Source organism: Sardina pilchardus, chromosome 22 (genome assembly GCF_963854185.1).
Source record: "Sardina pilchardus chromosome 22, fSarPil1.1, whole genome shotgun sequence".
Classification (NCBI taxonomy): domain Eukaryota; kingdom Metazoa; phylum Chordata; class Actinopteri; order Clupeiformes; family Clupeidae; genus Sardina; species Sardina pilchardus.
The window spans coordinates 3929644-3957149 of record NC_085015.1 but is presented as its reverse complement, the minus strand read 5'-3'; the positions used below and the strand labels follow the sequence as shown (position 1 = coordinate 3957149).

At 47.3% G+C, this 27506-nt stretch overlaps 1 protein-coding gene across 1 annotated transcript; it reads right to left on the bottom strand.

Annotated features, from left to right (window-relative positions):
* On the bottom strand, window positions 1-27472 carry cbx6b (chromobox homolog 6b). The gene is made up of 11 exons (XM_062526900.1): window positions 27359-27472; window positions 26498-26541; window positions 25898-25963; window positions 22536-22602; window positions 18561-19670; window positions 18144-18455; window positions 7137-7862; window positions 5926-6193; window positions 3604-3893; window positions 2199-2378; window positions 1-838 (listed from the first exon to the last, which is right to left on the bottom strand). Exons 1-11 carry the CDS (start codon window positions 27425-27427, stop codon window positions 605-607), a joined length of 3366 nt encoding a protein of 1121 aa, XP_062382884.1. The 5' UTR covers window positions 27428-27472; the 3' UTR covers window positions 1-604.
* Window positions 27473-27506: the final 34 nt, after the last annotated feature.

Below are 27506 nucleotides of genomic sequence, written 5' to 3'. Positions count from 1 at the left end.
CCCTCCCCCCCACACACTTTATATACAGTCTCATATCTAACGTTAGAAAAACACACCATATATCACTTTTCAGAAAAGAAAACAAAAAAAACTTACAATGGCAACTGTATAAAATTGTGCTCAACAACAAGCATGAACAATCACCAGAGACGTGCTGCTTGAACTGCGTGAATGCACGATGTACCAAACAACACTGCTGTAAATCTGTAAATAAGCACAATCCCAGTGACTCATAAACAAACCGCAAGAATAAATCAAACCAATCTGTGTGTCTTTGTCTGTGGGACGTCTCCGATGACAGAGCTGATGTCTGTTAAGACTGAACAGTGTCAGCATGAATACCAAGAGAGAGTGATTATAAACCAAAAGCACCACAAACGATGTTCACAATCAAAGAAAGCAAACGCTAAACAAAGACAAAAGAAAAAAACTCTTCTTTTTGTTCACACAAACATTGGCTTGTGAGATCCATCTCTTTCTTCATCGCTCCGCCCGTCCACTTGGCATTCCCGATGCCCTCCTCCCTCGCCACACTCTGCCCAGTCCAGGTCTCTGGCATTCCCGAGCCTGATGCCAGTCTGGTGGTTGCCACCTCTCCTGCCCCTCACTGCTTGGCACTGGTGGGCAGGGTGGCGCAGGGCTCCCCAGGCTCCTTGGTGGCCCCACCGAACACCTCCAGGCTCTGCTCTCTCCAGGGGACTACGTTTCCCAGCATTCCCTTGGTGCAGCGGGCAAGCGCTGCCACCTCGGCCGGCCTCAGAGTCCGGTCCCACAGGCTCAGCTGAGACATCTCGCCCTCCAGGGCCTGGCTGGCCTCAAAGCCACCGCCGACAATATCCTACCGGCAAGAGACAGAGCGAGAGAGAGGGAGAGAGAGAGAGGGAACAAGGGAGGAAGAGAGAGAGGGAGAGAGAGGGGGAGAGAGAGGGAGAGGGAGAGAGAGAGGGAGAGAGGGGGAACAAGGGAGGAAGAGAGTAAGCAACAAAAAAGATGTGTGGTCCCATGAGACATCCAGAGAAACGAGGTTGACCGAGAGGAGGGAGGGATGAGGAGAGAGAGAGAGAGAGAGAAAGGCAGAGAGAGAGGTAGAAAGGCAGAGAGAGAGAGAGAGAGAAAAGAGAGAGGCATAATCCTATGAGACCGATCCAGCTCCCTTTGAGACTTGCTTCTATCAAAAAAAAGGCTTTAAGGAGTAATTTGAAATTCATGTTGTCAAAACAGTAAATTAGCTTCTTTTAATTACGTATTTCCAAATGGCCTTACAGAAAATATTTTATCTTCTATATTCCTCACCGAATAGCCTACCAGATCCAACATACATTTGAGCAATACATCAACATCCTCTTACTGTACATAACTAAAAAAACGTCAAATACAATCCATATGTTTAATGCCCATGCACCACAGGCTTGCATATTGGTACAGATTACATCAGCTTTAAAACAAGTCCTACCAAATTGTATACTCAAAGTATGTTAAAAATGCATCATAGCTGAAGGAAAAAATCAATCATACTTAATAAACTACACATAATGACCTTGTGTGATAGCTTTAAGTCCTCACTATTCATACTTAATAAACTACACATAATCACCCCATAATAGCTAAGAGGTCACTATTCATACTTCATACACTACACAAGATAACCTCATGTGATAGCTTTAAGTCCTCACTATTCACACTTAACCACACATAATCACCCCATATGATAGCTAAGCTAAGAGGTCACTATTCATACTTAATAAACTACACAAGATAACCTCATGTGATAGCTTTAAGATGTCACTATTCACACTTAACCACACATAATCCCCCCATATGATAGCTAAGCTAAGAGGTCACTATTCATGCTTAATAAACCACACAAGATAACCTCATGTGATAGCTTTAAGACGTCACTATTCACACTTAACCACACATAATCACCCCATATGATAGCTAAGCTAAGAGGTCACTATTCATGCTTAATAAACCACACAAGATAACCTCATGTGATAGCTTTAAGACGTCACTATTCACACTTAACCACACATAATCACCCCATATGATAGCTAAGAGGTCACTATTCATACTTCATCCACCACACAAGATAACCTCATGTGATAGCTTTAAGACGTCACAACTCCTCTTCCTTCTGAACCAGTCCAGCTTGAGTACCTGATCGATTAGTTATGTGACCTTTGACCCTGCTGCCTCACCTGCTCTTGCCCCAGTATGAGGACCCCTGCGGGGCGGATGTAGTGTCCAGATGCCACACCCTGCCCCTCACCGCGCAGTTTGCCCCCCTGGTAGGCTCTCCACTGCCCGCCCTTCCTGTGCCAGCTCACGCAGATGTGCTGCCAGCTGCCCACTGATATGTTCAGAGGCAACGGCGCCACCTAAGGGTGAGGGGGAGAAAAGCAAATTGGCACGTTATCTCGGCACACTGAGTTACTGCTAGAGGAATTGTGCAGTGTCTCATAGTGACTGTTACCGCAGGCAATACAGTGGCACATACAGAACATCAGCTTGAAGTAATATAAAGACTTTCACAACAACAAATCACGCTGTTATGATTAGAGTATGATTGTACATCACATTTGATATATGAAATAAAAAAGATTGAATAGAAACTGTCTAGTCAAAATGTAATGCTCATAAAAGCTGAATATATATATGTCTGTATTAGACAGACAGATAGCTAGTTCAAGTTCAAGTCGTGCACTCATAAAGTGCTCAAAAGCCAGCTCAACTTTAAAGAATAAATACTGTAGTAGTAATTAGAAAAGGTGTGTTAAGTGTGCGTGTGTGTGGGGTGAGTTTTGGTGTGTGTGTTAGTCCAGGCAAAGTAAGGTCTGATTCAAAACTATGTGGGGGTATAGATATATAGATAGACAGATAGCTGAGGTTAGTACCTGGGCCAGATTATACATGTGAACGCATTTAATTAGTTAGTTTGTTTACATGAGTACCACCATGCCATGTAGTTTCACATGAAAACGTTTCTGTACATTTGATTCACTTAACGACAATGACACCACGATGCTACAGTATATATCTGATTCTGATATTGAGAGTGGCACGTTTATGTGAGTGTATTGATGTGAATGAATACTCATTCGTGCCCATCAGATTGGGCATCCTACACTCTAAAAAATGCTGGGTTGATTTTGTAACCCAATTGCTGGGTTGTGATGATTTGGGTAGTTTCAACCCAACATTGGGCTCTAACAATCTTTCATTGCAACCCATTAGTAACCCAACTAATTGGGTTGAGGAAAGTAACCCAACGCATTGCAGAGCGGGCGTCCTATATGTTTTTTTAGATGATCACACCTTGATGCTTGATATCAGTAACGCCCCTTTATTAGCTGGATGGGTTGTTAACTAGATTGATGTCAGGTGTATCAATTAGGCCTGTCTGTATAAGACCATGAACTGAATTTGTCTTTGTTATGCGATCTGAAGAAGGCCGTAGGCCGAAACGTTATCGCTCTTAATAAATAGTCTGTCTAAACTCGGAGTGTGCGGCATCTCTCTCTCCTTACTACGTTTATTACAGTTGCCTGCACCTCATTTTTTGGTGTACGTTTACACCTCTTTTTCACGGGCGTCCTAATGCACCTGGTTGTTGACGATGAGCTCGAGGGGCTGGCGTTTGCCCTGCAGCAGCACCAGCTCGTTGGGCTGGCCGGGCACGGCGTAGGAGAGCGGGGTGCCCAGGCGGGCGTGGCGCGGGCGCAGCCAGAAGCAGACGGTGAGGGCGTGGAGCGCGGGCACGGGCGAGGTCACCAGCGCGTACGCTGCCGCCCAGCTGCCGGTGCCGGTGCCGGTGCCGGTGCTGCCGGTGCTGCCGGTGCTCTGGACCGGGAAGGACAGCTGGAACTCCTCCGCCGACACAGAGTCTGTGTGTCCTGAGAGCGCAGGAGAGGATGGACAGGGGAGTGGGAGAGTGTGTGTGTGTGTACAGTATGTGTGTGTGTGTGTGTGTGTGTGTGTGTGTGTGTGTGTGTGTGTGTGTGTGTGTGTGTGTGTGTGTGTGTGTGTGTGTGTGTGCGTGCGTGCGTGCGTGCGTGCGTGCGTGCGTGCGTGCGTGCGTGCGTGCGTGCGTGCGTGCGTGCGTGCGTGCGTGCGTGCGTGCGTGCGTGCGTGCGTGCGTGCGTGCGTGTGTGTGTACATGTGAGTGAGTGTGTGTGTGTGTGTATGTGAGTGTGTGTGTGTGTGTGGTGGATGAAGCGATAGGGAAAGAAAAAATGATTAGAGGAAATGAGATGAGTAATGGCCAGCAGGGAGTGTATTATGCAACATGTAGTACTCACATTAAACACACACACACACACACACACACACACACACACACCTCTCTCTCTCTCTCTGTCTCAATGGGTAGTACTCTGAATATTAAACACCACACACACACACACACACACACACACACACACACCTCTCTCTCTCTCTGTCTCTATGAGTAGTACTCTGAATATGAAACACCACACACACACACACACACACACCTCTCTCTCAACATGTCTCAGACAACAATATTAAACACCACACACACACACACACACACACACACACACACCTCTCTCTCTCTGTCTCAATGGGTAGTACTCTGAATATTAAACACCACACACACACACACACACACACACACACACCTCCACTGACAAATCAACCGCTCTGTCTGCTTCACACTTCACATCTTTGTACGTGTAATCGCCCTCCCTTTGTCTCTTCATCTCTTCCTCCATCTCTCTATCTCTCCTTTCATTCTTACTCTATCTCTTTCTCCACACACACACACACACACTCACTCTGTCTCTCTGTCTCCACACACACACACACACACACACACACACACACATGATTCTCTCCTCTCTAGTTGCTCTCTGACCTCCGTTTTGTTCTGGATAAACTCCTCTGCTTCGCCTTGTGTTCAATTACTGCTCACCACACACACAATCCTACCCTCCTCTCTCTTTTGCTCTCTCTCTCTGTCTCACACACACACACACACACACACACACACACACACACACAATCCTACCCTCCTCTCTCTCTCTCTCTCTCTCTCTCTCTCTGTCACACACACATGCACACACATATAGACCATTACACAGCATAACATATAGACCATTACGATGGAGACCATATAAATCATGCACAAAACAGTATACAAACCATACGCATATTACTTTGGAGGCCCCATCACACTACAGGCATCGTGTGTACTATAAGTAGCTGTCTTAAGGCCCCATCACATTACAGGCATCGTGTGTACTATAAGTAGCTGTTTTAAGGCCCCGTCACACTCCAGGCATCGTGTGTACTATAAGTGGCTGTCTTAAAGCCCCATCACATTACAGGCATCGTGTGTACTATAAGTAGCTGTCTTAAGGCCCCATCACATTACAGGCATCGTGTGTACTATAAGTAGCTGTCTTAAGGCCCCGTCACATTACAGGCATCGTGTGTACTATAAGTAGCTGTCTTAAGGCCCCATCACACTACAGGCATCGTGTGTACTATAAGTAGCTGTCTTAAGGCCCCATCACACTACAGGCATCATGTGTACTATAAGTAGCTGTCTTAAGGCCCCATCACATTACAGGCATCATGTGTACTATAAGTAGCTGTCTTAAGGCCCCATCACATTACAGGCATCGTGTGTACTATAAGTAGCTGTCTTAAGGCCCCATCACATTACAGGCATCGTGTGTACTATAAGTAGCTGTCTTAAGGCCCCATCACATTACAGGCATCGTGTGTACTATAAGTAGCTGTCTTAAGGCCCCATCACATTACAGGCGGCATGCGCTGCGAAACCCATTACTTTCAATGGGTTGAGCGCGCAAGAACTGGCCTGGTCTCTCTCTCTCTCTCTCTCTCTCTCTCTCTCTCTCTCTCTCTCTCTCTCTCTTTCTCTCTGTCTCTCCATCTTACCTTGCTCCAGCCCCGTGACCCTCTGATGGACGCTGTGGAGGCCCAGGTCGATGCGCTCTCGGTGGCGTTGGCTCTCCTGGCGCAGGGCCTTCCTCTGCTCCTCCAGCAGCTGCATCTTCTTCTCCAGCTCCCCTTCCAGGTCCTCCACCTGCAGCGGCGCCTCCTGCACACGGCCGCTGGGGGCGCTAGAGAGCCCGCCCGCGGCCGTCGGGAGCGCAGGCTTATGGCCGGTGTTTGTGTGATTGTGAGGATGAGGTCCCATCTCCGACTACAGGGGGAGATAAAAACGGGGGTTTACTTTAATGGCACGTGGAGATCCATTTGGAGCGCAGGGGCTGATTTTACTGTCTGGAGAATCTGTGCGTAAAAATGATCGTGCGCTGATTGGATGTTTTGATGAGACGTGCACGACCAGGCAGAGAGAGAGAGAGAGAGAGAGAGAGAGAGAGAGAGAGAGAGATTGCAGTAAAATACGCCTATACCGTGGGCTTACATGGATGGTGCAAGTTCAAGAATTGTAAACGCAAACTTATGGTTACAATAATACACGCTTGACGTTAAGTTTCAACTTAGAGCAATAATGTAATGAGCGACCCGTCTATGGCTTATTAACCCGATCAACACTTTGCCTTGCGGCTGAGTTGGACGTGCAAATGAATATGAATAACTGCAGATGCGCTGTAAACAATGTAACAATATAGCCTAGCATATACATTACAAACATAAATCACTGTTCCTTGTGAGAATAATCCCCTGGTGTACTCTGGTGTAGGTCTACTCTATAATGCAACAGAGTCGTGCACAGAGGAACGCAATTCATCAACTGATATCCAAACCAAAGGGACCTAGAGGTAGAAATCCAGATGAGCACAGAGCGTCCGCCTGAAAAGTTCAGCAGTTCACATACCCCACACGGGACATTAGATAAATTATACATTTTAACCTTTCGCCTTTGTTATTTTTGTGTTTTTTTCCCCCCATACACAGACACTAAAACACGACAGCGTTTTATCGCTATCTCTTCGGGCAGGTGTGACTTAATATTACATTTTATTCTACCCATATTTATAGGATAATGTTCCAATATTGAATAAACAGGATGGGTCAGTTTAAACAACATGCAGGCCAACAGCAGAACTTCTCCCGGGGTCAGCTACAGTCTGTAGTCTGAAAGGGCTCTACACGAAAACACAGCGCCGCATTAAACCCACCTCCAGTTTCTCAATGCGGCCCTTCAGCTGATGGATGGCTTGCTCCAGCTGCTGGACAGCGCTAGCGGCAAGTATCTCAGCTGGCGCCTCGTCCCGCACCATGATGTGCTCTCCCTCGCCCCGTTTGCCACCCCAAATGCCCGCGTTCCTCTCGGGGTTGCCCCCGGCCGTCGTCACGTCCCTCTCGCATTCCGTTAGCTTCCCCGTCAGCTCGCGAATGGTCCGTTGGTCTGTGAGAATCTCGTCCTTCTGCTGAAGCACGGTTTGTCGCAGCTCGTCGGCGGTGGTGCGCAGGTAGCCCCAGTCCTCGCCCGCGTACAGCGACGGGTCGTCCGCTTGTTGCTCAAAGTTTTTGGGCTTGCACTCGCCGGCGGGGATGGGAGTGCAGATGAGGCGGCTGTAGATCACCTGTCCCCCTCCCCTTGGTCCACCCCCGGTAGTTCCGCTGACTGTGTAGAAGGTCGGCGCCTCCACGCTTCCCGGTTCCCCGCCGTTGGCTTCAGGACCGTGGAGAGCGTCCACAGGTCCGGCCCGGGCAGGCACGGACCCAGGGGCGAGAGTCTGGACACCCGCGTCGGTAGACAGAAGCGACTGGTTGTCGGCCAGTGGCTGAGCTACGGCGGCCGAATTTGATCCGGTGTGAACTGCAGCAATGATGCAGATGACCGCTCCGATAAAGGCCACCATACCGGCGGCCAAAATAACAACAATGAACTTCAGGGTTGCGGTTTAACCGATCAATAATTATTAGAAAGTATAGCTCGCGTAAATGTACATTAATTCTATGAGCGCGCCAAATGAAGTGATCGTCCGAGCTTCTCCAAGTGCTAAGACCATAACACTCCAGTTTCTACACGCAAACAGTCCGTTTGCATAGCGACACTCCACTGTTTCGAATCGATCGATTATCTATCTAAGGTGTAGAATTACGATAACTGCAGGATGTCCGATAGGCTCTCTCTTTTCGCCCAGCGCTAAGCATTCCTCTCCATCCCGATAATTACCTTTGGGACCGTGAGAGGAGAGTGGGGGGTGGGCTGCTCCACCAGTAGCCAACCATACGGCGGGGAGGGAGGAGAGGACGCTCTCTCACGCCTGTTTCGTATGATGTTATTCACGGGCTCCTGCAAATCTATGCGAAACCACTGCTGTGTAGCCCAAGTGTTTGTCTACGTGGAAAATGCACTGACGTGTTCGTTTCCAGTGGCCATTGTGCCCATTGACACCTGTTTACACTTGTTCTGAAAAACAACAGCAAATGTGGTGTAGTCTCATGCATTAGCTAAGCCTATAGGTTTGTCCCGCTATAGAGGAGGGTATACACACACATCACGAAAACATAAAGCCGAATATATTTTGCACTATGATAATTTTGCAATATAATGCACGATAACAGGTGTGATACCTTAAAAATAGAAAGTCTAGTCGTAAAGGATGAGGGAAAGTGATCGAGAGAGACAGTGAGAAAGAAAGGGAAAGAGAGGGGGAGGGAGAGGGAGAGGGGTTTATGAGTTATAAACCTAGAAATGCCACATCGGGTGAAGTAGTAGGTCACTGAGAGCGAGTTAAGTGCAGTAATCTCAACAAGACGCGCAGCCTCAACAGTCAGCCGACTGGACTAGCCGACTGGACAGATGTGTGCGTGAGTGACTGAGAGAGAACGTGTGTGTGTGTGTGTGTGTGTGTGTGTGTGTGTGTGTGTAGATTGCATATGCATATGAACACCCTGGTGGATATCTATCCTCTGACTCTTACTGTATACTAGGAACGTCACATGCAAGACTAAGCTTACTTGCTTGGGCGCTATAACAACACAGATCAGAAAAAGCAAATGAAAAGAAAAAAAAAAAACCTCTGCATCCCGTGGGCCTACAATGCCTCCCAGTGGTCGTACCCGGGGACTACATAGGAGCTACCGCAGTCATTTATTAATTCAATGACTGACCGTGGGCCTGGGGTAGGCCTACACCAAGCTATTTATCGCAATACATTACAAGGTGAACCTAATAAGTTTAGTTCAGCAGTTAGATACGGACACGCTCTTGTGACAGGCAGCCATTGGTGTGAGGACCTCAAGTCCTAAAATCAGACATCAGTATGACAAAAGCCTATATTTATGATATATTTATGACAATATAAGGCTTAATTCACATTTTTGATTTAATGACAGTAGGCTATATTATAACAGCTACCGCTGGCATCTTTGCACTTCACACAAACAATCTGATGAGAACAATACAAATACAAAATACAAATCAAATAAGATAATATAAATTAAAAATAGTTCGAATATCACTATATGTCTATAGCCTTGGGAGACAGTGTGGACAAATGGGCAACAGTCAAAGTTAAAATTAATAAATAAACAAAAAATCCAACACTTCACATTAGATCAATAAAGGAACTCAAGTGTTAAAGAGTAGATAAAACTGTGCTGTGCTCAGGAAGAAATAGAGCTGTTACATAAACGTCCCTCCCTAGAGCACACACACACACAAACACACACACACACACACACACACTCACACTCACACACAGTCTGCTGTGGAGCAGTTTAGCAGAGTGACAGACAGGAGGCATAGACAGCACAGCAGGCTCACGAAGCTTCGTGATACAGCCAACAAAGCTGTCAGAGAGCATTAGCAATCTCATTAAAACAAAGACTGCAGTCGAGAGTAGCCTCGCACAGAACGGCAAATCCACTGGCGCTCCCTCTTGACACTGGTTAGGCCTCACTTGATACCTCGCCTAAGGACGGAGGGCCACCAGCCGTTACCAAAAGGCATCGAATCCGACCGGACCGAGGCAACAATTTTACTGCATGGAGCTACAAGCTCAGCAGAAAAGAAGGTGATGCGACAGGGTTTATCCTAATTATCCTGAATGATCATATTATTTGGACATCAGTGAGCTGAAAGTGATGCAGGTCTAACATAACATGGCTTGGGTCCCGGGTGAGAGAGGCCTGTTTTGAATAAGTGTGTTTGCCTTTCATCTTTGGTAGCGTCATAAAGACTTTGAGTAGTAAAACCAAACGTCAACATTATGTAAAAACAAAAGCCAAAGAGGCTCAACACAAGATGAATTAACTTAACACTTAGATACTTACCACACTTAACAAACACAAACACACACACACACACACACACTTAACACTTACACACTTAACACACACACACACACTTAACACAGACACACACACACATACACACACACACACACACACACACACACATTTAACACTGACCCAGTATAAAGTAGTGTTGTATCCAGTCATGCGTTATGCTTATGCACCTTCACAATGGGATCACTAAGGTAACAGTAACCTAATGCATGGACAATAAAAACAAACAAACAGACATCACATAACTGACCCATATTACAGTAACACAGGACAGGTGACATGAAGCGTTAAAATCACCTTAAAATGTAAGGACTGCACCCATCCAGTATAGGGCTTTCTCGCCCAGAGCCTAGTGAGATCTTGGAGTGTGTAAACAAATGCAATCACTGTTCTCACAGCTGCTGTAGAAAACTGCTGTCGTTAGTTTTCATTCTGCGTCTTAATGAGACAATCCCTCCGAGAAGGAATCGTTAGCCGAACCACACCACCTCAAACGTGCCACCTGATGAGGCTAACAAAAAGACTACGCTAACTCTACATCTTATTGAGATAATCCCTCAGAGATAGAAGCATTCACTGAACCTCACAACATCAACATCTCTCCAGCCAAGACTACTACACTAATGCTGTATCTTATTGGCTATAACATCAACATCCCTCCAGCCAAGACTAACTACACTAACGCTGTATCTTATTGGCTCATGGAATGGAGGTGGAGTGAGTCGTTTTCACTGTCTAAATGTCATTTTATAAATGCTATGTTGGAAAAATATTAAACGGCTATTGACTTCAAAAAGGAAGATTAAAAGCAACACACTTCCCAACAGTATAGTCTGTGCATTACGAGTTTATTGTGTCTAAATTCCTAGCACTATAAAAATGTAAACAAACAACACATACAATAAAGAATCAAGATACAGAGGATGCACAGTAACAAAGGAAACACTTGAGTGTGTGTGTGTGTGTGTGTGTGTGTGTAACGTAATGACATGATTATTATACAAAACTAGATCATTGTACGCACTGCACAGGTAAGGCCTAGAAGTGCTGCTGGCTAAGGTGCTTTATGTTGGACTCGTCAGTCCTGGACACTCTGCTATTACTAGGAACTGCAGGTGTACACATTCACTTAAATAGGCTTGTTTCCAAATGGCTCTTCAAACAACAATAACAACAACAACAACAACAAAAACATGGAAACAAAACTACTCTAGAGTCTATCAACAAACACTTACTGCACTCTAAAAACAAATATGGCACATTGGATTCCATACACTATTAGCTGCAGGTTTTACATTGGGTTTACAACTGAACCACCTGATTTGTTTTTGTGTTTTTTTTTTTTTTTCAGAAATAGGCATTTCAATTGAAAGCATATCACTACTCAATATACCATAAAAACTGGCCATTACAAAGAGTCTATGGTAGAAATGATAACGAGGTCTCCTTTACTGTAAAATGGTGCACCAGTGTCACAGCTCTGGCACAACTGGCTGGGGCACCTGCACCGTACGCCGGACACCCAGATTCCATTCCTGCCCCGTGGTCCTTTCCGGATCCCACCCCTGCTCTCTCTCCCATTTGCTTGCTGTCACTCTTCACTGTCCTGTCATTAAAGGCATAAAAAGCCCCCCACCCCCCCAAAGAAAGGTAAAAAAAAGTCATGCAACAGAAATGGCTTCTTCTTCTTCAGGCCTGTCCAAGGCCGTTTCATAAGGTACGTGGGCACACAATTCATCAGCACTTTGGACGCGTTTGTAAATGTCTACACTGCAATGATGACCAGTAGGTTTTTCCCTGCACCGGGCCCCCTATGATACAATTCAACAGTGTAAGAAGCTGAATATTAATGTAATGAAATAGCTTGATCAATAGTGAAATCATGACAATAGTGTAATTACATTTCCCATTCATGGTCTGATTCTATTTTCAGCCTGGCCATACTGTATGTAATGATTGCATCACTGCCTCTCATTAGCATAAGATAACGATTTCTTTCTTCAAATGGCTGATGTAATATTGTTGTGTAATGATGAAATATTTTGTTTTTTTTGTATTCCTTATTTTGTGTGTGTGCTTGTACATTTGAGTCCAAGTATGCACTGCCAAGTATGCCCTGCTAAGTATGCACTGCCATCTCCCCCTTGGCCAATGAGACAACAGTTGTCTCGTGGGAAGACCAATTAGTGGCAGCCTTTTCATCCATTAATATGGAACCAATAACATGATTAATAACATATTAGGTTTCATCCATTAATATGGAACCAATAACATGATTATGTTTCATCCATTAATATGGAACCAATAACATGATTAGTAACATGATTAGGTTTCAGGCATTAATATGAAACCAATAACATGATTAAACATGATTAGTTTTCATCCATTAATAAGGAACCAATAACATGATTATGTTTCATCCATTAATATGGAACCAATAACATGATGAGGCTTCGTCACAGCAGGTCTGGGGACAGTGCAGTGCCAACAGACGTATTGCATGTTGTGGTGCTGCAACTCTGCTACTCAGCAGGAGAGTATTGCCTAGCGAGGGTCATCATGTGGTCGGCCAGAACACAGCGGCTACTTCAGGCCTAGCGAGGGACATCATGTGATCGGCCAGAACACAGCGGCTACTTCAGGCCTAGCGAGGGTCATCATGTGATCGGCCAGAACACAGCGGCTACTTCAGGCCTAGCGAGGGTCATCATGTGGTCGGCCAGAACACAGCGGCTACTTCAGGCCTAGCGAGGGTCATCATGTGATCGGCCAGAACACAGCGGCTACTTCAGGCCGAGTGAGCGCCGGGGCTTTGGGGAAGGGGAGATATCGCAACAGGGGATTTTCTGGCAGAGGATCCTCAGGGATACAGTCAGGCTCAATTGACACGTGGTGGTGTGTGTGTGTGTGTGTGTGTGTGTGTGTGTGTGACGGGGGGTAGGGATCGGATCAGAACCATGCGGCTCTCCTGTCAGTGCGCCGGATTTGCTGCTGAGGCGGGCGGAGTTGTGTGTGTGGGGACTGTGTGTGTGTGTGTGTGTGTGTGTGTGTGTGTGTGTGTGTGTGTGTGTGAGGGGACTCGGGGGAGTGTGGGCGATGGAGCGGAGTGTGTTGGCGCCGCCTCCACGTGCGCACGAGCCCCGCTGAGCGGCATTCTAAAACGCCGCGCTGCTGAATGAGTCATGAGCTGAGAGGCACGCCGACCAGATCATCTCTTCACTCTCTTCAACGTGTCGAGGAGCACAAGCTCTTAAGAGAGACACGCAGAGACACACACACACACGCCACCTCATCTCACCAGGACGCAGGCGGGGGCACACACACACACACACACACACACACACACACACACACACACAGGACCACGGGGCAATGCCAATCACACTGGTGGGGGTGGGGGTGGGTCTCAGTCAATTATCTGAGGAGGTCCAGATTCTGATGGACGCTACTGAAGGGCTGGGTTTGGCCTGAGTGTGTCTCCGTGGAGACCGAAGAGGTGTTTTAATATTAATACTGCTGAGGACACTCAGTACGGTCACATGCGCAGAACAATCGGATTAATCTGATTAAAACACCAATCTGATTATTGTCAAATTACAGAGCAATCGGATTAATCTGATTAAAACACCAATCTGATTGATTACTGTCAAATTACAGGTAACAATATTCCATCTTACTCGCTGAGCCAAATACTAAACACCCAATTCCATGATGACACGTCTTCCTTCAACTAAACATCTGTATTGGTTCCATGACAGATTGAAATGGAATATTTTCATATTAAACAAACAAAAAACAAAACAAAATGGATTTCAATTCAATGACACAATTTACATTACATGTTTTTAATCAGGGTAAAGAATATAATCAGACTTGAACAATCTGATTATTTGTTTGCATGTAACCGCACTGATAGCTTACACTGGCCTTATACACACACCATATGGTGCTCACCTGGACACTTCCTAAACACACCTGGCAATCTCAACTCCAACGCACAGTATAGCATGACAAACACACTTGCATAATCTCAACAACAGCAAACCAAAACAAACAAAAAATAGTCAGAAACAATTCAGTATTATACAATTACAAAATCAGTAAACTAGCAAACAAGACATTATTATCAATTAATGAGTTCAAATCAGAGAACATTTTGGTTGGGTGTGTGTGTATTGGGGGGGTTGATTCATGGTAACTTAATTCCTGTGGTGGTGATGGTGGTGGTGGGGGGGAATGCTCCTCTGGTAGTCTCTGTGTGTGTGTATGTTTGAGTGTGTGTGTGTGTGTGTGTGTGTGTGTGTGTGTGTGTATGTTTGAGTGTGTGTGTGTGTGTGTGTGTGTGTATGTATGTTTGAGTGTGTGTGTGTGTGTGTGTGTGTGCAAGCAGAATAGCACACACAGGAGGCAGGAGAAAGTAACTGAGCAGCATGGCAGGGTGTGTGTTGCACTTATCTTTCGGTGTGTGTGTGTGTGTGTGTATCTGTGTGTGTGTGTGTGTGTGTGTGTGTGTATCTGTGTGTGCGTGCATCTGCTGCATGTGTGTATGTGGGATTGTTACTTGTGTGTGTGAATGCAGCATGTGTGTGAGTGTGTGTGTGTGCGCAGCATGTGTGTGTGTACAGTGGGTGAATGGTGCGCTTATTACACAGAATGCCACATGGCCCCAGGACACAGCAAGTTTGCACCTGAGACACAAGAGAGAGAGAGAGAGAGTTAGAGGGAGAGAGAGAGGGAGGGAGTTAGAGACAGAGTGCAACTGAATGAGAGACAGAGAGGGAGTTGGAGAGAGAGAGAGAGTAAAAAAATGCTGAGATAGAATGAGAGATGGAGAGATAGAGATTCTAGAGATAGAATGAGAGAGATGGAGGAGGAGGAAGAAAGAGATAGAGATAGCCATGGCATGAACAACCTGCAGAGAGAGGGAAAAGGGAGAGATAGAGATAGCCATGGCAAGAGCATCCTACATAGAGGGAAGGAGAGACCTGCGGCATCCAAAAGCAGGAAGTAAACACACAGCATCTCTCCATGAGCACATGAGTGGCAGATCTTCTGTTCTGATAATAGGCAATGAGAGGAGGCACACCAGGTGAGTGTGTGTGTGTGTGAGTGTGTGTGTGTGTGGGGGGGGCTTTCACAGCGGTTCATCTCCCACATCTCACTCTGACATGGCAATTTGCAGCGCACTTTTAAAACACACACACTTCCATTACCGCGTTTGTGGAGCGCTGTTTCTGCAGTGATGTGCCATCCCCATAACTTATTGAACACAGCCTCACACACATACACACACACACACACACATGCACAGCACGGGCGTGCCGCGAGGAATCACACACCGACGCAGGCGCTCTTCCTTCTGGTGAACTCGCCGAACTCCGGGAGATAATCCTAGTGTGTGTGTGTGTGTGTGTGCGTGTGTGTGTGTGTGTGTGTGTCACCATCTAAAGCTCCTTCTTCCCACTGAACCCACGCAAGGCTTCCTGTCGAATCCCTCTCCTCTCCTCTAGTCTCCTTTTCTCTGTGTGTGTGTGTGTGTGTATGTGTTGGGTGTGAGTGGGCATGTGGTATAATGTTTCATATAAGTTTGTTATTTAAATGAAATGTTTAGTTTAACATGCTTTATATAATGTGGTTCCCGTCATCATCAGTGAGGAGTAGTGTTTGCATTGTGATGGAGCTGCCACCAGGGACTATACCAACACAAAACTGGGGGGGGGGGGGTACATATGATCTCAACTGGTTAGATGGACCACTGTGAGGTGGCATCTTGTGATTTTCCGTGGGTCTGTGTTGAGTATAATAACTGGTTTCACCCACAGATATGTGGGATTGTTACTTGACATTTCCTGTGGGTTACATTCCCCCCGTACGGAGAATAAAGCTGCAGTCTTACGCCAGTTGTCTGATTACATTTTTTTTTTTTTTGGGACGGGGGGACGGGGGGTGGGGGACGGGTTGAGGGGGCTCCTAACATGAGCAACGTTCCCGCTGCCCCTCCGGAATAATCCGTGAGTCAGCAGGTTTTCCCGGGCGAGCGAGCAGGCGGGCGTTCGTTCGTTCACGCTCTAGCAGCAGAACAACTCATGTTCTGCTCGCGCTCGCCTCAAACACACACACACACACACACACACACACACACACACACACACACACACACACACACACACACACACACACACACACACACGGGGGAGAGAGGGCGAGCGGAACTAGCCTGAGCGGAGCCAGATGAACAGCCTGCGCCACACCGCGCCACACCGCGCCGCCTGGCTGAGAACCCACACACGTGCCAGGAGAAGCATTGCATCATGGGAGAAGCAGAGCATCATGGGAGACAACAAGGGACGCTTTATGATGTTGACTACCGTCATTTCCCAACGATTAGCCACAACTTATACATCGATTTGGCAACATTTCTTCAGCTATGTGGTTAATACACGGGGGCAGTTAATATGGTATTAATATGCTTTTGTTTCTTTTAACTTGCATAAAACGCTGTCCTACGGCTTATACGCAATGCGGCTAACACACAGGAAATGACTGTAACAGGCGAGCTACAGCAGGCGCGTAACTGAAGCGTTCCGTTCGCGACACGTAAAATCCATCTTAGAAGACTGGTCAATTTTTTTCAAATGTACGGTACGCCCCACTGTCGCGTCTGGTGTAGCTACTTCCATTGATTATAGTGATTATTAACTGCGCTGGGGGAGGAGAGGGTCGTTTATGACACCTGACCTCTGGAGAGAGACCAGCAGGGCGGTGATTCTACTCAATTTCTTCAGCTATGAGGTTAATACACGGGGGCAGTTAATATGGTTTTGTTTCTTTTAACTTGCATAAAACGCTGTCCTGCGGCTTATAGACATTGTGGCCAATATGCAGGACATTACTGTAAGTGACGCAGCTCTCTGGGCCACGGGCAGCGCTGGGGGAGTGGGTAGTTTATGACACCGTGCCTCAAGGGGGGGGGTTCTCATCTGGAGGAGGCCACAGGGCCGTAAACAACAGCGCCGGGCTGCGGCTCAAAGCACCTCGCCCACCCGCAGTCGCACTGAAACGCAGCCAATTTCAGGACACTGTCAGTCTCATACAGAGCGCAGTGTGTGCCAGACGCCATTATGGCTCTGCTGCACTGGCTATGACAGCTAAAGGTGGTGGTGGTGTATGGGTGTGTTTGTGTGTGTGTGTGTGTGTGTGTGGGGGAGGGGGGGGGGTGGGGGGGCAGCACCATGAGTGATTCACCTGCTCATAAACTACAACCTCTGCATGTGTGTGGAGCTGGGTGCTGATGTCGGGGTTGCATGCTGCGCGCGTGTGTGTGTGTGTGTGTGTAGAAAAGGCTGAGACTACGAGGATTCTGGGGGACTACTGGAGTCCTCTGTAGCTGTGTGGCTCCTTCAGGGATTTCCTCAGAGGATAGAGAAACATCCTGTGTGTGTGTGTGTGTGTGTGTGTGTGTGTTTTGTGTTTGGAGGCACTGGTGTGTGTGTGTGTGTGTGTGTGTGCATGTGCGTGATAGACTGCTGGTAAACATTGAAGGTGTTTCAGTGTACTAAGTTAGCATTAAGTTTAGCCCAAAGTCAAAACACAATCTGTTCATTCAGCTGCACAGAAAAGGGGGGTTCTCTGTCTGAGTGGAGGGAGTCGGCTTTGAATGTGTGTGTGTGTGTGTGTATGTGTGCGTGGAGTGAGTGTGTATGTGTGTGTGTGTGTGTGTGTGTGTGTGTGTTTGTGTGTGTGTGTGTGTGTGAGTGGAGTGAGTGTATGTGTGTGTGTGTGTGTGTGTGTGTGTGTGTGTGTGTGTGTGTGTGGTATCCTCCCGGGCCAGACAGAGGCGGTGTAGTGGGGCTGCTGTGCGGGGTGCAGTGTCAGGGCTTGGCCTGCGGGGGCAGTGTGGCGTGCTGGTGCTGGAACTCTTTGATGGTGACGGTCAGCAGGTTGGTGGTGACGTCGGTGACCACCACGTTGGCGCAGCGCGCCGTCATCTCCGGGTGCCAGTCGGGGTCGCCGTCCCGACCCCCCGACGCGTTGCCGCGGCGATGTGGCTCCGAGGAGAAGTCGTTCTGGCAGCGCCGGTGGTGGTGGAGGAGGTCGTCGTCGTCGAGGTCGTCGTCGAGGTCGTCGTCGTCGTCGTCACGGCAACCCCTGGCGGCCGCTGCGGGCGCGTCGTGCGTCAGAGACAGGTCCAGGATCTGCACGCCGTCGTCCGAGGAGGAAGACGAGGAGGAGGAGGAGGAGGCGGAGGTGGAGGAGGTGGGGGGAGGAGACGAGGGCGGCGATAACGAGCGGCCGGTGGCGTCGTGCGGAGCGTCCAGGAGGGCCGGCTGGTCAGGCGCCGGTCTGGACGCCCACGGGGCCTTCAGAGGGGGGGGCAGCAGCGCTGGACGGGCGGGTGAGGGGGGGGCAGGGCTGGACGCGTGGGAGCCGGTGGGGGCCGAGCTCTCGGGGGAGGCGGCGCTGGGCTGACCCGGTCCGGCGGGGTCCAGACCGACCGGCGCCGGGTCGGAGAGGGCAGCGGGCACAACAGCGCCAGGTCCGCCCGCCCGCCCGTGGGTCAGGTTGGCGCTGCCGTGGGTCAGGTTGGCGCTGCCGTGGGTCAGGTTGGCGCTGCCGTGGGTCAGGTTGGCGCTGGTCAGGTTGGCACTGCCGTGGGTCAGGTTGGCGCTGGTCAGGTTGGCACTGGCGCTGGCGTGGGCCTGCTGGGCTCCGAGGCTTCTCCTGGATGGCAGAGGGAACGTGGGCACCTTCAGGGCCGTCTGGAGACCTCGGTACGGAACCTCCCCGAGCCTGCGGTTCTTCCCCGCCGCCGCCACTCGGTTCCGCGACAGAACCGCCGTCCGGCCCGCGTGCGAGGCGTGGTGGTGGTGAGGCGGCGGAGGGGGCGGCGGCTGCATGGGAGTCCTCTGATTGGCCGAGGAGGCCTTGGAGGCCCCGCCCCCTGCCGGCTTGTCCGTCACCTTGAGGTTGAGGATGATGCGTCCGCGCTTGACCTCGTGTTTGACCTCGCGCTTGACCTCGCGCTGCGGCGGCTTCGCCTTGCGGTTCAGGATGCGCACCGTCTCCGAGAAGGACGGGGGGCGGGCCGAGAGGGGAGCGGACGAGCCCATTGGCCGAGAGAGGGGGTCGGGGCGGGACAGGGGCCGGCGGGCCATTCGGTGGCAGCGGTGGATGTCCTTCTTCAGCTTGTGCTGCGCCGCGCCCGACTGCAGCTTGGCGTTGGACACGGAGGAGGAAAAGGAGGAAAAGGAGGAGGAGGAGGAGGAGGAGGAGGGGAAGGAGGAGGAGGAGGAGGAGGAGGAGGAGGGGGGGTTATTGGGGGGCGGGCGGAGGGGCCGGGGGGGCGGTTTTGGAGGCTGCTGCTGCTGACGGAGTGGAAGAATACGGGACGGACCAGCCTGAGCACGAGCCTGAGAGAGAGAGAGAGAGAGAGAGAGAGAGGGGGAGGAGAGAGAGAGAGAGAGAGAGAGAGAGAGAGAGAGAGAGAGAGAGAGAGAGAGAGAGAGAGAGAGAAAAAAGGGAGAGAGAGAGCAACAGTGTTTCCAATGACTCCAGTCCAGCCCTGCGCCTGTAGTAACAGTGCTGCCGGTAATGCTGCACTACCTGCTATATAAAGAGCCCTCCCAAAACACCATGATATCGCCGTAATGCTGCACTACCTGCTATATAAAGAGCCCTCCCAAAACACCATGATATCAATGGCTCTGACTGATCACCAGAGACTAGAGGAGACAGATCAATGACAGCACCTTTAAGACTGAGGTCTGTACCGGACAGATTCTTCAGTCTCGCTCCCGCAATAATGTGCCATTTTCAGTCCCACTTCCGCCTGCATCTGTAACATTAGGTCCCAGTCCCACTCACAGGACAGGCAGCTCAGATATTCAGTTTTGCCTTCTGTCTCACAAAAGGAGCACTTGACACACACTACTGAAAAAGCCTGCCAGATGTCTGATTTCAAGTTTCTTGATTCTGAATGTAGGCTACTGTAACACAGCTATGCTAGCTGGCATCTGTAGATGTTCTATAGAAAGGCACTAACTTCCGATTTTCCATTTTTGATTTTCATCAACAATGGGGCTAGGGATGCAACGGTACAGTTTTGCCACGGTTCGGTTTGTATCACGGTTTTTGGGCCACGGTAACGGTTCGGTTTCAATATATCAATATTATCTTGGCTCTAGCATACAGGAGGCTATATTTGCCTTTTCTATTTCAAATCAACAATGTGCTTCTACTTACACTTGCAGAGAAAATATTAAATGCATAGCCTGACACAGATGAAGCAGAATCACAAAAATGTATTAAAAGAAAAGAACACCATCATTGCCTTCTGTCATAAACAGGCAATGTTATCCATAGTGCAGTGCAGCATAAAGTAATGTGTAGTTATTTATTTAATAAACTCACTGTTCTTCACACATTTAAAGAAAATACTTAACTGTTATACACCCTCAAAAAAGTAGTGAACAATTCTGAAAATCTTCTCAAAATAATTGGTGAGGTAGTATTATGTGTAGTTTCAAATGGATATTTGATTTGGGAGTGCCTGCCCTGTCCTCTTTTATGAACGTAAAAAATGTAAACATAGACAAAAGTGCAGTGCAGCATTAACAATATTAGAACAATGAAATGAACATTATTGCAACCTGTTGTCAGGGGGGGGGGGCAATATTCCGAGAAGAAAGTGGCAAATTTGCCACTTCACAAAGTGTCTGTTTCCCCTGTGTCTCCTGTCGTGTGTGTGTGTGTGTGTGTGCGTGTGTGTGCGTGCGAGAGAGTTGTGTGATTGACGAGTGGACGAGCGATTGGCTGATTTAGCAGTGAGTTTATTGTTTTTCGAGTGGACACCTCCCGCTGCCCGTAGCCTAGCATGTACAACGTCAGGAAAATAAATGACCCGAGTTTGGAATGACATGTCAGCCTCCCCATCTCCTATAACCTCCCATCCCTACAATATTTTCCAGTAAACTATCAAAAAGAGAATACACTCAGCTGTGCCGGCGTCACGCTTTCTTAGGCTACTCTAGCGAGAAATCAACGCAGGGCAGAAACCACCGGTTACACTGTTACACACAGACTTTATAATGTGGCAAATTTTCGACCTTCTAAAGTGGCAAATTTGCGTCTTTACAAAGTATATATACGTGGCCCTAATACGCCGTCGTATTCGTTATTTCTTTGGGAATTATAGGAATATTGTTGTCGAAAGGCGGCAGCAATGGATGGTTGGGTTTTCGGTGGCAAACTAACTCTCCGTGCTGCTCCACTTAAGGTTACAGCCGGGTGATGAAGGCGCAAGTGGGCCGACATGTTGGATGTGTTACCTTTATTAGGTGATCGTTGTGAAGCAGTGCTTGCAATGCACACTGTGCTTTGTTTACTGACGGTCTTTTTGCCTTGTTCGTGGGCTACTTCAAATGTCGCCATGATCATGCAGCCGCTGGTAAAGTTTGTTTCTTCTCACGTGACTCCTTCATTTGCATTTCAACGCGCTTATTGGCTCTTGGGAAATTCAGTAAAATTCTGATTGGTTGTTGCAAGGTTGACGAGAGGCAAGCTGAACAGTCAGAGAAAACGCATCCCCCGGGTCCCAAGCACTCCTCTCTATCGCTCCCAGGCTACGCGCGCGCAATAACCTTGTATTAAATAAAAAGTTTAATGTCGCGTATACCGAAATATTGCGGTTTAGGTGAGTCTATTGAACCGAACAGGCCAAACCGAACGGTTCAATAAATTATTGAAAACCGTTGCATCCCTAAATGGGGCAGACGTTAGTTAGCTTAGTTAGCTTGAAGTTAGCTTCCTAATGCTAATATCCAGCTCAACTATATTCTATACACTACTTTCATCATTTGGATATGCAATTTTACGCGTATACAGTATTTAATTAGCAGTGAATCATCCGTCTCTCCCGTACCCCCAAACGCACCTCTCTCTCTCATCCCGCCCGTTCCCCCAGAGAGCTTTCTACACATGTCCTGCGCTGCACTCTTTTGCGTGGCGACCCAGCGGGCCTCCCGTGGGAATGCAGACCATTGTTGCCAGATTGGGTTGACTGATTTCCGCCCAATCACCCCGCCGTCTTCAGCAAAAAAAACGCCCGATGACGTTTTTCTCATAGAGAACCATTGAACTCAAAATGTTATTTACCCGCCTACAGCTTATTTTCCCCCGCCGAACGATATAAGAGAAGCCCAAATGGGGCGGGCACCCGCCCAATCTGGCAACACTGATGCAGAGCTGTCCGTTAGGCCCCGTGGGTCTGAGCTCACCTTCAGCAGCAGCGTCTTGGGTTTGGGCCCTCGCTTCTTCGGCCCGTACATCTCCTGCTCCCGCTCTCTGTGCCAAGAGTCAGAACAAAGATCCTTCATTACCGACAAGATAGAGCAACATAGTGCATCTCTATGGAAGCACAATTCCAACAGTTCCTGTCTGCTTAAAGAGGCGTGTCGCAAAGAGTCAGAACAAAGATCCTTCATTACTGACAAGATAGAGCACCATAATGCATCTCTATGGAAGCACAATTCCAACAGTTCCTGTCTGCTTAAAGAGGCGTGTCGCAAAGTCGTCATAGTGGGATATCGATCTCGATATCGATTGGCAAGCAGTTAAATTTGAATGTAATGTCACTTTCTAGGTCTGCTTAAAGGGGGATTTCGCCCCCCTTCCCTTTGCGAAAACAGAACGCGGAAATGTTCGAACGTTTGCGCCTCTCGCTCCGCTTTAACCCTCTCTGGTCAGAAGAAGACATGTCAGTATTGCGCTCATTTCTTGCTTTTCAAACACAGTATGAAAAAATCCATAAAGTATCAGCCCTAGATATGCAAGTGCTACAATCACGCTTCTCTGTGTTGAGTTAGAGAAGACGTGTAACTATCGCGCTAATTTCTTGCTTTTCAACTGCGGTACAAAAAAATCCATACCGTCCCAGGCCAGCCCTAGTAGGTGGAAGACATGTAAGTGTTACAATCACAGCTCTCTGTGTTGAGTTAGAGGAAGATATGTAAGAGTTCCAATCACAGCACTCTGCGTTGAGTTAGAGGAAGATATGTACTGTAAGTGTTACAATCACAGCTCTCTGTGTTGAGTTAGAGGAAGATATGTAAGTGTTACAATCACAGCTCTCTGTGTTGAGTTAGAGGAAGATATGTAAGAGTTACAATCACAGCTCTCTGTGTTGAGTTAGAGGAAGATATGTAAGAGTTCCAATCACAGCACTCTGTGTTGAGTTAGAGGAAGATATGTAAGAGTTACAATCACACCACTCTGTTGAGTTAGAGGAAGACATATAAGTGTTACAATCACAGCACTCTGTGTTGAGTTAGAGGAAGATATGTAAGAGTTACAATCACAGCACTCTGTGTTGAGTTAGAGGAAGATATGTAAGTGCTACAATCTCAGCTCCTCAGGGATCTAAACCAACAAGACAATAAGATGATTCAAAAACAGCTCGATGGAAGGCATGCTAATATGCAATTATGCAGGCCTAATTTTCAAAGAAACTTTATTCAGCGTGCCCTTAAAAGGTCTGCATAATTGTGTGTATAAATAAATAGCTCATTTCGATTCTACATTTATTGCACTGCCTCATCTCACACTTATTCAACTCATATTAAGCTGTTGGGCTTTAATGGGCTTTTTCACGCTTTGACTTGAAAGCATATTAGGCATATTTAACCTTATTTTCCTCCGCCTTTTGATACCCCGCAATAAATCATTTAAAAAGCTTTATGTATGCAAATTAGAATAACGCCGCACTTAGGCACAAATAACGCTCGGAAATGGCAACAAAGGGCTTTCCAAATAAGGTCTGCCAAGCCAAGGAAATGGCTTTAGATTTTTTTGTGCAGCTAAAAAGCACAACAGAGACCTCCAAGTCGGTAATGATGCGGTCAGGGCCCTTAAAGAGCCGACTCTATTTGCCCCGGGGTGGACTGGCGAGACGACCAACGGCCATCTAGCTTCCTGTGTTGCCTTCTCTGTTTCAGCTGAGCATTTCCTGTCAACCTGTCTGCCTCTCGACTACACCTAACCACTTCAGAGGCAGAGGGCCCAGGGGACACACACATACACACACACACACGCATGCACACACACACACACAATGTGCATGCGTGTGCATATATATACATAGACAGAGCGAAAGAAAGACAGAAAGAAAGAAAGAAAGAAAGAAAGAAAGAAAGAAAGAATGACAAAGACAGGCAACTGTTTGTGTGTGACTGAAGTCTCTGTGTGTGTGCGTGGGGGAAAAGAGAGAGAGAGAGAGAGTGAAACAGACTAAAAAAGATTAAATATATGACCCTACAGAGAGAGCGACAAAGAGAAGAAAGAGCATGAATGCAGAGAGGTAACAGAGGAGGACAGGACAAAGAGAACGAGAGAATAAGAGTACAAAAAGAAGAGGAGAAGAGGCCGAGCGGAAGGCAGAGGGGGCGTGTGAACCGCGTGACTCCAGGGGCCTGCTAGACGTCTGCTCCTCAATATCGTCGTAAAATAATGCTGCAGCCAGCATGAGGCCATTAAACTAGCCGCCATCTTGGAAACAAGGGCCCCTGATCCCTGGCACTGAGGAAGTACTGTAGCCTCCGGCGCTGATACATTGATAACAGATCTCTTCACGGGCCCACCGTTAACACCTCGCCAACTTTTACACACAGCTTTCGGGTGGACCTGCTCTTATTGTGAGCAGATCTGATAAGACAGAAATAAATAAGATGCAGCTTTTGTACTTTAGGTGATTTTTCACATAGATCTCTGTTTCTCAAGGTCCCCAGGGTCTCCAAAAATCACCAGAATTCTCCTTTATTAACAGACTGATAACATATCCTAAGAGGTTTCACGACCCCCCCCCCCCCCCCCCACACACACACACACACACACTTGATCTACACTCTTGGATAGTCTGAGCATGGAGACAGATTTCTTAGGCATGGCTCCAACATCAACCACAACAAACTTTCAGAATATTTCATCCCTTGACTCAGATATACACTGAGGTTCAAACATATTTTATATAATATGATGACATAATAGTATATTAACAACATAATAATAATAAACTAATATCTGTGCATGGATCGCACACGTGGGCCTGAGCAGTCAGTTGTTTGTGCTGCATTGTACTGTGTACTAAAACTAAGAACTAAATCTCAAATTGGAATTTTTTGGAGGAGGAATTTTACTTTACATGTCCGCAAGTGAGCGAGGGTTTAGCAGGGTCTGTATGACGTATATGTTGTATTCGGAGGGTGAATGCAGTGGACCACTGCATTCACCCTCCGATTACAACAGTAAATAATAAACCCTCCCTCACGTGCGGACATGTAAAGTAAAATCCCTCCTCCAAAAAAATCCAATTTGAGATTTAGTTCTTAGTTTTAGTTAAGTTGTGTTTGTGCTGCATTGTATCGCTGCATATCTTCATTAAGGACCCACAGGGACAACTGGGTCTCATATGCTCTGTCACATGACACCAACAGAAATGAAGATCTGCAGTTTGAGACAAACGCCTCATACGTGTTAATCTTTGGGCACAGTCTACGCTGCATATACTGGATGTTTGTGCGTGTGTGTGTGTGTGTGTGTGTGTGTGTGTGTGTGTGCGTGACAGAAGCAGAATTCCAGCACTCACTTCTGCTCATATGCGGAGACGAGCCGGTCATCCAGGATGTTCTCCTCCGGCTCCCAAGTGCTGTGTCTGCAGGGTGTTAGTGGCACAGGAGCCCGTCAGTGCATCTCTACACATTAGGCCTACACTACAGGGTCACCACCACATCATCAGATTCTCATTATCATCATTATTATTATTATTATTATTATTATTATTATTATTATTATTATGTTATAGATAGATAGAGATAGATAGATAGATAGATAGATAGATAGATAGATAGATAGATAGATAGATAGATAGACTTTATTCATCCCCAAGGGGAAATCCAGTGTTTCAGCAGCAATACAAACACAACATTCAACATAGCCTACATACATATAAACATACATACTGTATGCATACATAAATTATTTAAAATGCTATTTGGTTTTCTCTGCTCAGGAGGGGGTCATTATCAAGTGCTATTGCAGAAGGTGAAAAAGTCATTTATAATGACTCCTACTTATAACGAGAGATGTGTGGTACTGTACAACAATCAGTAGCCCAGAGACTACTAGGAAGACTTTCTATAGGTCAGCATACACATGTGCTCCTATGTAAAACTGGAAGGCTACTTACTTAATCGCCCATCCTTTCCACTTCACAAGATATTCAATATGTCCCTGAAAAAGAAAAAAAAAAAAAAAAAACACTGCTTCAGTTTACAAAAAACAAATGTGAAGAAGACAGCATTAAAAAAAAAGAAAAAAAAACAGCAATTCAAAACAAAACTTAAATGACAAAAATATAGGTTCTGTGGTTACACCTAGTAGCCTACAGGCTGTAATGTATGGTGAACTCTCTCTGTGTGTTAAGTGTGATCAGCTAAATGAAACTATCTGAGGCATCTTAATGTTGATGTTTCCCTCTATTGGCAAAGAGTGCATTCTCCCTCCCTATTCGTTTAGATGTCCGTGTGCACGTCTCAAGCTTAAAGTCACAATCATATGGGCTTCTCGCTTGTCTCGCTGGTCTGGGCTTTGTCAAAATTAGCAATCCAGACAGACACAAAACAGCTGGTACCGTCATGCTAGCCAGCCCGCCGGCTAGCCACAAATCTTATAACAAATCAGTAATACCGACATAGCTAGCTAATAACGAATGCCTGTGCTATAGTATACGTGCAGTAGCTAGTTAGCCAGCTAAGTAGCAATTTGTGTAGTAGAAAGTTCATCCAAACATGCATTGTTTACAAACATCACGGGAGCAACCACACACGCACGCACGCACGCACGCACGCACGCACGCACGCAAGAATACAGACACACACACACACACACGGTTGGCACGCTGAATACAATTTTAGCTGGCTAACGTTAGCCACTTGCTGTCAAGGACCTTATCTCAGTTTCCAGAGTAACAGAGGACACAAAGGCATAGGCTACTAACACAACTAGCGGGGGAGTAGCAAACAACATCGCAATAACATGCTAATCTTGCCTTCCGAACGCGACGCTTCAGTATGGCCTCCGCGGCGAACACACGGTCCCCGGTGGCGGGGAGCTCCATACTCAAAAAGCCCCTCCGCTGACGGCTGGCAGGCTGACTTGATGGGCCGACAGTGCGGAAGTGTTCTGCAGCCTAGCAG

Coding starts and splice junctions, on each gene's coding strand:
- cbx6b (XM_062526900.1), bottom strand. CDS start 27,427: ATGGAGCTCCCCGCCACCGGGGACCGTGTGTTCGCCGCGGAGGCCATA. Junction 6,194..7,136: donor GCCGCATTGAGAAACTGGAG/GTGGGTTTAATG, acceptor CTCCCCCTGTAG/TCGGAGATGGGACCTCATCC. Junction 2,379..3,603: donor AGCTCATCGTCAACAACCAG/GTGCATTAGGAC, acceptor CCTCACCCTTAG/GTGGCGCCGTTGCCTCTGAA.